The sequence below is a fragment of the Sinocyclocheilus rhinocerous genome, unplaced genomic scaffold (genome assembly GCF_001515625.1).
Source record: "Sinocyclocheilus rhinocerous isolate Xijiao unplaced genomic scaffold, SAMN03320098_v1.1 scaffold5625, whole genome shotgun sequence".
NCBI classification, from domain to species: Eukaryota; Metazoa; Chordata; class Actinopteri; order Cypriniformes; family Cyprinidae; genus Sinocyclocheilus; species Sinocyclocheilus rhinocerous.
The window spans coordinates 76,418-88,326 of NW_015639060.1; the positions used below are offsets into that span (position 1 = coordinate 76,418).

Sequence of the window (11,909 nt, forward strand, 5' to 3'; positions counted from 1 at the left end):
TTAATGCCAAAGAGCTCAATTTTGGTCTCATCTGACCACAGCACTTTCTCCCAAGCCTTCTCTGAATCATTTAGATGTTCTTGGGCAAACTTTAAATGGGCCTGTACATGTGCCTTCTTCAGGGGGACCTTGCGGGCGCTGTAGGATTTCAGTTCATTAGTAGTGTGTTACCAATGGTTTGCTTGGTGACTATGGTCCCAGCTGCCTTGAGATAATTAACAAGCTCCTCCCGTGTAGTTCTGGGCTGATCCCTCACCTTTCTCATGATCATCCTTAATCCATGAGGCGAGATCTTGCACCGAGCTCCAGACCGAGGACGATTGATGGTTGTTTTGTATTTCTTCCATTTCTGAATAATCGCACCAACAGTTGTCTCCTTCTCACCAAGCCTTGTGCAGATCTACAATCTTGTCTCTGACATCCTTTGACAGCTCTTTGGTCTTGCCCATGGTGGTGGGAGAGGTTGGAATGGAAGATACAGATTGTACTTATACACCTAACGAGCTGACTTTAGGAGTAACTTCTTAAAGTGGCAGAACTAATCTGTGTTCCACATGGGCACATAACCAATCTGTGGGAGCCAGAATTATTGCTGGTTGGAGATTTTACAGTACATGGCCCCGTCCATTTGCCCCTCAATGCGGTGAAGTCGTCCTGTACCCTTAGCAGAAAAACAGCCCCAAAGCATAATGTTTCCATCTCCGTGCTTGACTGTAGGGATGGTGTTCTTGGGGTCATAGCCAGCATTTCTCTCCCTCCAAACACAGCGAGTCCAGTTAATGCCAAAGAGCTCAATTTTGGTCTCATCTGACCAACTCACTGAAATGCAAATCAATCTCTAACCTTTAAATAATGCTTTTTTTCTGGATTTTTTGGTTGGTATTCTCTCTCTATCCATTAAAATAAACCTACCATAAACATTACAGACCCTTAATTTCTTTGTAAGTGGGCTCAAATAAATATTTGCCCCACTGTATGTGCACTGGAAGCTTAATTTAAAAAAATCCTTGTGTGTGAAAGCAAAGCTGGCAATAAAGCTCTTTCTAATTGTACATATCTTTCACCGTTTATTGAAATTATACAGAACTATACAGACTATATACAGAAAGAGAACAAAAGGCATTCCCTTCATAGTCACTGAAGCTGTCAGTCACTTCACTTCAGTGCAAATTCACTGACTGAGTTATAATAAAATAAAGGCGTTATAATAATAATAATAATAATAATAATAATAATAATAAATGTCTATGCTTCTTAATTAATTAATTTTTTTCAATATTGTTTTTACACTTTTACACTCTGAGGATTTCATTGCGCTACCTAACAGCAGTCAGGCTCATGCCACCCTCATGGAGTCTGTTTTCTGTTCAGAAACATGCACACCAGTCGCCTGCTTGAGGTCATTTTGGAGGCTCTGGCGGGGCTCTTCCTGTTCCTCCTCACTCAAAGCAGCAGATACCGGCCCGTCTCCCGGTGTCTCAATCCTGGAGGAGCTGGACTACCTGTGCAACCTGATCGGGCTGCTGGTTCTGCATCATGTACGAGTAGCCACAAAGAGCATGACAAAACACAAAACTAGAGACAAATCAGTCGGGAAGTGTTAGGAGAGAGCGAATGTCTGCAAAACCATTGCCATTGTGGGGATTGTCCTGCTGTTGACTCTCCAGTGCACCTGTTTTCACTTTCATTTGCACCAAAGCAGGAGAAACTGATTCACAATCACTTATGATTCCTAAAAGGACAGATTGATATCCCTGATGTTTAACTGACTCGGTGTTATACTGTGATATACTGTGTGTTCCCTTAATTTTTTTGAGCAGAATAACTCTAGTTGCCTATTTGAAATAAACTTGTTTCTTCTTGGTTTTCAGGTTTGGTAGGAAAAAAGTGCTGTTTGTTACCATGGGGATTCAGACAGTATTTACCTTCATTCAAGTCTTCTCCCCATCTTGGCTGATTTTTTGTTTGTTGTTTTTCATTGTTGGAATGGGCCAAATATCAAACTATGTGGCAGGATTTGTTTTAGGTAAAGACTTTTGTTGTGCTCTGATTTTTAGTGTACAGTTTATATTAGCACTGACTTACATTATTGTATTATGGTTTCAGTCTTAAACAGTTTATTATTGAAAATTATGGAAGCTTGTTTCTGTCACGAGATAAGAAAAATGAAAAAGGTAACGGACTTTTAATCGCACAATTTTGACTTTCTCGCAATTCTGAGTTTACATCTCAAACTTTATTCCTCTGTTTACATCGGACATTTTTTTTTTTTAATCTTGCAATTCTGGCTTTTCTCAGAATTGTGAGTTTATATGTAGCAAGTCTATTTATATATGTAGCAATTTTCTCAGAATTTCTCAGAAAAAGTTAGAATTGTAAGATGAAAAGTCTCAATTACCTTTTTTTCCTATTTTCTATTCTGTATACATGAGCTTCCATAGAAAATGACTGAATACCATTCAAATCAAGCATGTTGACTGCCAGAACATTTATACATTTATAAAATGTGTTATACTATTAAATTTTTAGGTTGTTTAAAAATTGCATAATAAATGCATGTTTTTGTTTTAGAATCTACATTAAAAGTATTCTCAGAAAAAAAGTCAGATTGTAGATTTGTAAAATCAGATTGTATATTTTCTTCCCTTTCCAAAAATGCCCTTCCTCTAGGAATGGAAATATTTAGCCCATCCGTTCGTGACATCTACGCCACTCTTGGCGTGTGCCTTTTCTTTTCAATCGGGTACATGATGCTTCCGTTGGCTGCCTACTTCTTGCGAGACTGGAGAATGCTGCTATTGGTCTTCACCATTCCTGGTATCTTCTGCATGCTGCTTTGGTGGTAGGTGTTTGCTATGGGCCAGATATTTCATAATACCCCAGACATGAGAATAACTGCTTTGAGGCTGTCATGTATAGTGAAAATTAACACAAATGTACATTTGAGTAAGACAGCTTATACCTTTAAATGCTTACAAACATTAAGAAATGAAACAAACTCAGGTCCTGTTTACCAGTATGCTTGACCCTTTGTCCAACAGCAGCTCTCCTTTAATTCTGTATGGGACCGGTTTAAATACTGTAATCGTAGCCACATGTGCTTTTAAATAAATCTAATGCATCACCACGGGAGTCTTGGATGGCTTTTATTTGTGTAATAATCACAGACAGAGGCGATGTAATATATTTGAAATGCATAGAAGTTGTAAATAAAATAATATAAATGACATTGGATAAATGAAATTTTTCTTGCATTCTCATAGAAGGCACCATGTGGGTGATGAGTCTGGGATTGTACCTTTCCTCTCCCTCTAAATGATTTTACTTTGAACTCCACTATTTTTGTGAAATAAAGAGACAAGAAACAGCTGAATTTATATTTACATTATTTAGCAGAAACATTAATTTAGTTACTTACAAATGAGGAACATCACAAGAAATTTCTCATTACAGGCAACATTAAAGGGTTAGTTCACCCAAAAATGAAACTATCATTAATTACTCACCCTCATGTCGTTCAAAACACGTAAGACCACCGTTCATCTTCGGAACACAAATTAAGATATTTTTGATGAAATCTGACAACTTTCTGAACCTCCCATAGACAGCAAGGGTATTACCACGATCAATGTCCAGAAAAGTAGCAAGGAGACTGGTAAAATAATCCATTTGACATCAGGTGTTCCACCGTAATTATACAAAGCTACAAGAATACTTTGCATGAAGGAAAAAAAAAAAAAAAAAAAAAAGAATTCAACATTCAAAGACTTTATTCAACAACTCATCTCCTCCATGTCACCCTGGGGCTATTTTGGAGAATATCCACTGAACACAAACAGCAAAACAGAGTGGTGCAGCTGACACAGAACATGGATTAGTTTACAGATCTCCTTCCTACGTTTCTGGACGTTGATCGTGGTAATACGGTTACGTCCTACGAGTGTGTAGGGGTCTGTTTTACCAGAACGTAACATTAAACATTTAAAAAGAGCATTTGCCTGGGCCCTGCCACAGCAACAAGATCTTTAACAGCTTTAGTTAAGGCTAGCTAAGCATAGCCTGGTTTCTGTGGAACAAAAAAGTACAACTTAGGAGGGAAACAAAGGCTTCAGAAGGGGGCAATGCCAAAATAACAAACAAAGGTTTAGTCTAACTTGACAGTTAAATTCTTACCAAGTCTCTCAAAGAAAAGAAAAATCAACAGAAATGTACGCTCACTCCCAGTCTAGCCACAAACCAGGAGAAAACGGGATTACTAAATAAAATGGCACCCACCTCCCTACAGTTCCCAAACCACAATTGAAGAAAAAAAAAAAAAAAAATCAGATGAGTAACAGCGTAAGTGTCTAGCGGGATTAAAGCTCTCAATAGAAAACAAGCAATAACATTTTAAACCAACAACCATACAGATCCCCAAAGGATGCACCACAGCTTCGACAAATGGAGTGGGCAGGACCACAGCTCATGCTCTGGAGAAGGATTCTCATCCTCTGAACAGTTCTGCTCAGCATTTATACTGCTTTCTCAGCTGGTAACCAGGTGCAGGTAGAAAGGGCAATCAGCTACCTGCCAGAGTGGAAAAAGTGGGAGGAGAGAGAGACGCGACGCACAACAACAAGAAACCATACCACAATACAGATAACACAAAAGTGAATACGTCACTGGACGCAACACCCCCACCCATAAGTTACAAATAGTACCCCATTAACATTTGTAAACCCATGAATTAAGGTTCAACAACATCATACCATCAACAACCTACGTATCCAAATTATACACCCTAGACAGTGAATCAGCTACAACATTTTCTACACCTTTTCGATGTTGAATATCAAGGTTATACTCCTGAATGATCAAAGACCACCTCATCAGCCGCTGATTTGAGTTGCATATTCTCCCCAGGAATACTAGGGGATTGTGATCAGTGTAGACTACCACCGGATTACAACTACCCCGCAGGTAGACCTCAAAAGGTGTTGCAACGCTAACAGTAAGGCCAAGGCCTCTTTCTCAATGGTACTGTACTGTTGTTGACGCTTGGTAAACTTCTTGGACAAGCAAGTCACAGAATGTTCCACACTGGCCAAGTCTTCGTGCAGAAGTACAGCCCCCGCCCCAGAAGAACTTGCATCCACCTACAGCTTGAAGGGCAATTCAAAATTTGGAGCAGAAAGAACGGGGGCGTGGCACAACAAATCTTTAGCAGCATTGAATGCACGATTACATGCTAGATGCCACACAAATTTTCTAGAGGTATTAAGTAGATCTGTCAATTGAGCAACCACAGAAGCAATTTTTACAAAACCCCCTATAGTAACCAGCGATACTTAATCGTCTCGGTTCTCTTGTTAGTAGGAGCGGGGAAAGCAAGTATGGCAGCAACTTTCTTCAATTGGCCTCACCTGCCCTTGGCCAACCTTCTTACCAAGTTAAGTAACTATGGCCTTACCGAACTCACACTTAATCAAGTTCAATGTCAACGATGCCCCAGATAACCTACAAAAACTTGGTTTTAGGCTATTCAGATGGTAAAAGTAGCATTACGAGAAAATAAAAAAAACACGGGATTACAAAATAAAATGGCACCCACCTCCCTACAGTTCCCAAACAATAATTGAAACAAAACAAACAATCAGATGAGTAACAGCTTAAGTGTCTAGCAGGACTAAATCATTCAATAGAAAACAAGCAACTAAAGAAACACCATTTTAAACCAGAGGGTTAAAATCAGTGTTGCCAACTGCTTTCAATTGAAAGTAGCTAAAACTGGTAGCTAAATGTCACTAGATGACATCACAATGGCAAATTCACTGATCTATATAAAGATGAACGTAGATCAGTGGGCAAGATGAGAACTCAGATAAGGTTTGTCCAAGAAGTTCCTATATTTGTCCCTAAACTTTTGAAAAAAGCCTCAAAAGGGGCGGGGAAGTCGCTAAATCTAGCTACAAAGTAGCTAAATTGGCAACACTGGTTAAAATGTTAACAACCATACGGATCCCCCAAAGGATGCACCACAGCTTCAACGACTGGACACAGATCATGCTCTGGAGAAGGATTCTCGCCTTCTGAATGGTTCTGCTCAGCATTTATACTACTTCTTTCTCAGCTGGTAAGCAGGTACAGCTGGAAAGGGCAATCAGCTACCTGCCAGAGTGGAAAATTGAAAAAGTGGGAGGACCCAGAGAAGCAGGAGACACAGAGAGAGAGAGAGAAACAACTACAAAAAGAAACCATACCACAATACAAATAACACAAAAGTGAATACGTCACTGGACGTAACAGTACCCTTGCTGTTTATGGGAGGGTCAGAGAGCTGTCAGAATCCATCAAAAATATCTTAATTTGTGTTCCGAAGATGAACGGAGGTCTTACAGGTTTGGAACAATATGAGGGTGAGTAATTAATGACAGAATTTTTATTTTTGGGTGAACTATCCCTTTAACAGTGTTCCCATTCGATTATTTGATTTTAACAGCTCATTCTCATCATTGAGGTTAATTATTTATCAATAGTTGTTGTTGTTGTTTGTAGGTTTATTCCAGAGTCTCCACGATGGCTGCTGTCTCAGGGGAGGGTCGTTGAGGCCGAGGCCATTGTGAGAAAGGCTGCCCAGATGAATGGGGTAAATGCCCCTGATGTCGTTTTCCCCCTAAATCAGGTGAAACACGCATCTGCCTGTGCTTCTCAAATGACTCACGCTACTTTGAACAGTCTCATTTAGCTGCTCATATGGTTGTCAGAGACATAAGATCTTGAACCTTTCTTATTTTCAGATGAACCCAGTCTAAATTGACTTACTAGTAGAGGGGCCATATGAGGAATGAATTTTCCTTGATTTAGTTAACTCTTTCCCTGCCAGCATTTTTGAAAAAAGTTGCCAGCCACCGCCAGCGATTTTGATGATTTTCACTCAAATTTGATGGCCTCCAGAATATTTTGCTGTATGAATATTTGAATATGCAATGCACCAAAATAAAGATCAGAGCCTGTACTTTTAAACAAAAATGATCAGTTTTGTTCTAGCTTAAAGCATTCTTTTTTTATCAACACTTGAATATAGGTAGGTTTCATAAAAATGCATAATTTTGAGCAAATTTTGATCAAAAACTACATCTGGGTAATATTCAGTACGATTATCAAAGCATAAATCCAGTAAATCGCTTCTATCAACACCTCCAAAGCTTGCACAGACATATACCACTTCCTGGATCAACATTTTACTCCGTAACATTATGCAGATTTCATTTATATGCTACCATTGCTGATGATCGCATTATTTTTCATATGCATCTGTTTACATAAGAGATCGCTAGTTTCTCCACCCTGTTCACGTGTGTTTTTGTTCGGGAGGTTTTGTACTCGTTCAGATGTGTAATAGCGCCCCCGAGTGTATAACAGTGAAAACACGAAAAGCCGTAAAAACTCGTCTTTGGCGGGGAAGCGTTTTGAATATAGGTAGGTTTCATAAAAATGCATAATTTTGAGCAAAAAGGTGAGAAAATCACATTTTTATCAAAAACTACATCTGGGTAATATTCAGTACGATTATCAAAGCATAAATCCAGTAAATCGCTTCTATCAACACCTCCAAAGCTTGCACAGACATATACCACTTCCTGGATCAACATTTTACTCCGTAACATTATGCAGTTTTCATTTATATGCTGCCATTGCTGATGATCGCATTATTTTTCATATGCATCTGTTTACATAAGAGATCGCTCATTTCTCCGTCCTGTACACATGTGTTTTTGTTCAGTAGGTTGTGTACTTGTTCAGAAGATGTATAATAGCGCCCCCTAGTGTATAACAGTGAAAACACAAAAAGCCGTAAAAACTCGTCTTTGGCGGGGAAGCGTTGTCTTCTAAAAGATGAGATAACTTGAGAGAGTTAAATGCACTATGAAAACATACTATTATTTAGGCTTGTTTCATCCATCTCACACTTGCAGCACATGCATCGGAAAAAATGTTAACAAGATTCAGTAACAAATGACTCTGTTGTATGGCATAGCAGAAACGTAGCTGCAAGTAGAGTTTTGCCACTGAACCTACAATATTTTTACAGCATGTCACAAATGCACTACATGCCTATTCATCAGCACAGCTTTTATGAAAATACATTTATATACTGCAACATAGTGAAATACTTACTAAACTAACACCACTTCAGATAATAATGATATGTTCATTATGTTTATAGATGATTAAATTATATGTTGGTGTTGGCAGTATGGTTCTGTTCTGGGCAAACTCCCAGGCCATCAGAATGAATGAGGTAGCAGCAAATAAAACCCAAAAATTCCCCCAGTAACCAGCTGGTGCTGACTTACATTGATTATTGATTACATTGATTGAACTTACATGGATCAATAGCAGTCTGGAGCTTTGAGATGCAGTGTCATATACTGTAGTGTGATGCTGAAGATACAAAGCCAAATATATCTTCCATATATAATTGGGGAAGTATGATGCATGATGCCATTAGATGAAAGTACACCCAGGAATCATAGTTGAAACAGGCATTTAAATACCAATGAATAGGTTTTTTTGTTTAACCCTCTGGGGTCCGAGGGTGTTTTGGGGCCCTGGAAAAGTTTTGACATGCACTGACATTTGTGCTTTTTTCAGTTGCTTACACACATTTGAATGTCTAAAGTTTAATAAAACTGTAATCAACACAAACTGTGCTACAATAATATGTGAGCAGCATGTATGTATGCGATTGTGTTTTTGAGAAAACAACGTTTATGCGTGCTTAGTGAAAAACTACAATTTTAAAGTCACTGAAATAAGGCCATAAAACACATACAGAACATTTGTTCACAATACTTTTGAGAACTGGATCTTGAAGTCTAGAGTTTGTGCTTCAAAATTATGTGAAAATAATCTTACTCACTCATTTACAGAAAACAATATATTGATTTAAATTTTCTAAGACACTTCTTGTGTAGAAAAGGTATATGCAATGGGGGGCGTGAATGGTCATGCATAATGCTGTGATTCACTGCTGTATTACTCTTATATGTACGGTCAAGTATGAAGGCGCATTTTAAGTTCTTTTCGCTGTCATCATTCAGATCTGCAAGTGGTACCGCCTTGTGGCTCATGGTGCCATAAAGCTCTTTGTGTACAATAAAAGCATTTGTGCCCTGGCAGCCTGAGCATTGGTGTTTCGACACAGAGTTGACAGCAGTTTCAGAAAAAAACCTTTTGAATAGACTCATGGGAGTGTGTGCATCACATGGTCTTAGCTATGGTCATGTAGAAATAGCTTTCTGTACCACTTCATTGTTTTGTCCTGTGTACTGTAGTACAGGTCAACACCCTCCATGTGCTGGTTGTAGGCAGTCACAGTTGCAGGACATGGAAAACTCTTTGTCCTCCATCCATTTTGTGTTTTCACCCTCCTCTGCACAGTATCTCCTGTATAAGCAGCATGGATGGTGGAACAGACAGACACCTCTCGTGTGTCCATCCATTTCACAAACACAAGATGTTTGTCTCTAATCCACCTGATGGAGCCCCTCACAGATTTTTTAGTGAGTGAGTTAACTGCATTCCGAGGGCAGTCCTTCCTGTTGTCTCTGTAAGTCCCACATGCACCAAACTTCAAAGCAAACAAGTCTGATAGGAGCTTGGGACTAGTGTAAAAATTATCCATGTACACATGGTACCCAGAGCCCAAAACTGTACGGTCTAACAGAGATGTCACAGCATCATATGACAGTCCATGGCCTGTGGGAAAGTTGTTCTTTCCGGTGTACACAGCAAAATCTACAGTATATCCATTTGATGAGTCCGCAAGAACAAACAACTTGAAGCCCCACCTGGTTGGCTTGGCTTTCATGTACTGAGTCATTCCTGTGTGTGCTTTGCATGCCACCATTCTTTCATCCACTGCCAAATTTTTTCTTGGATGATAGATGGCCTTACATGCATGCCGGATAGTGTCCATGAGGGGTCTGACCCTGAAAAGACGGTCGTGTTCAGCTGTGCCCCTCTTTCTGTCATTGTCCTGGTCTGCATCTGGGTGACTCATGTGCAGATTCCATGAAATGGTGCGGTATCTGTCCCTTGACATGATTGTGGCAGGAAAAGAAACAGAGAAAAGATTGTCCTGCCGCCAGTAGTCACTGATGGACCTCAACTTCAGCATGGCCATGTAGAAGAGTAGCCCAAAGTAGCAGTACAGCTCACTGATGCTGACGTCTGTCCATTTATATTTATGGCCCTTTGCACGTGCCCTGGCAGCCTGAGCATTGGTGTTTCGACACAGAGTTGACACAGCAGTTTCAGAAAAAAAACCTTTTGAATAGACTCATGGGAGTGTGTGCATCACATGGTCTTAGCTGTGGTCCAGGTTCCTGTGCGGGCAGGAATCTCAGAGCCTGAGGAGCCATGTCCACATCAGCCTCTGTTTTCCATGACCAAGTGGGCTGCTTACTTGCTTTTGCTCTCTTTGCCACAGGTTCTTTTGCACTGCGTCCCCTTCCTGTGCGAGATGCAGGTGAAGGCGAGAATGGTGTATTCACAGTCCTAAAAAAAGTGTTGTAAACAAATGTTAGCATTTATTTTTCACAGTACCCTAGTATATGCGTACTTGATGAGAAAACAGAATGCCATACTACAGTAAAGTACTTGATTTAATTTGTTGTGGTAATTCTATAGTTGCTGTGGTAATATAACAACTATAGTAATAAAAAAAATGACTTTACCCAATACTGTACTTCGTTTTCTACAACTATAGGGTATATTATACTACAATACACTGCATACACTTGCGAGTGAATGACTCTTTCTGTCATTGTCCTGGTCTGCATCTGGGTGACTCATGTGCAGATTCCATGAAATGGTGCGGTATCTGTCCCTTGACATGATTGTGGCAGGAAAAGAAACAGAGAAAAGATTGTCCTGCCGCCAGTAGTCACTGATGGACCTCAACTTCAGCATGGCCATGTAGAAGAGTAGCCCAAAGTAGCAGTACAGCTCACTGATGCTGACGTCTGTCCATTTATATTTATGGCCCTTTGCACGTGCCCTGGCAGCCTGAGCATTGGTGTTTCGACACAGAGTTGACACAGCAGTTTCAGAAAAAAACCTTTTGAATAGACTCATGGGAGTGTGTGCATCACATGGTCTTAGTTGTGGTCCAGGTTCCTATGCGGGCAGGAATCTCAGAGCCTGTGGAGCCATGTCAACATCAACCTCTGTTTTTATCATGACCAAGTGGGCTGCTTATTTGCTTTTGCTCTCTTTGCCACAGGTTCTTTTGCACTGCGTCCCCTTCCTGTGCGAGATGCAGGTGAAGGCGAGAGTGGTGTATTCACAGTCCTAAAAAAGTGTTGTAAACAAATGTTAGCATTTATTTTTCACAGTACCTTAGTATATGCGTACTTTATGAGAAAACAGCTATACTACAGTAAAGTACTTGATTTAATTTGTTGTGGTAATTCTATAGTTGCTGTGGTAATATAACAACTATAGTAATAAAAAACAAATGACTTTACCCAATACTGTACTTCGTTTTCTACAACTATAGGGTATATTATACTACAATACACTGCAGTTTACTGTAGTATTCATTAACAGTGTTGTAAAAACTATAATATATACAGTATAATACACTTTACTATAGTATGGTTCAAAAACACTATAGTATTGACTATAAATTACTATAGTATTTTTTCATGTGGGATATAGGCATAACAAAAGTAGAATTTCTATAAACCCATACAGGAAGATTTACTTATTGTGTTATCCCAACCACAAATAATATTACCATATAGGCATAATAAAAACAATTACTATACACTATACTGTGCACTTAGTATGATTTTCCAGCGAACTCAAAACTGAACGACACTCGCGTGCCTTTCTTGTGCAAGATGCCGGTGATGCAGCCA

At 39.5% G+C, this 11,909-nt stretch overlaps 1 protein-coding gene across 1 annotated transcript in view; it reads left to right on the plus strand.

The window, feature by feature from the left end:
- The window catches only part of slc22a21 (solute carrier family 22 member 21), a 78,227-nt gene that overhangs the window by 48,135 nt on the left and 18,183 nt on the right, over window positions 1–11,909 (plus strand). Inside the window, exons 3-5 of the mRNA XM_016566553.1 lie at window positions 1,872–2,026; window positions 2,671–2,842; window positions 6,535–6,661. Coding sequence (XP_016422039.1) covers window positions 1,872–2,026; window positions 2,671–2,842; window positions 6,535–6,661 — 454 coding nt within the window. The remainder of the gene's footprint in view (window positions 1–1,871; window positions 2,027–2,670; window positions 2,843–6,534; window positions 6,662–11,909) is intronic.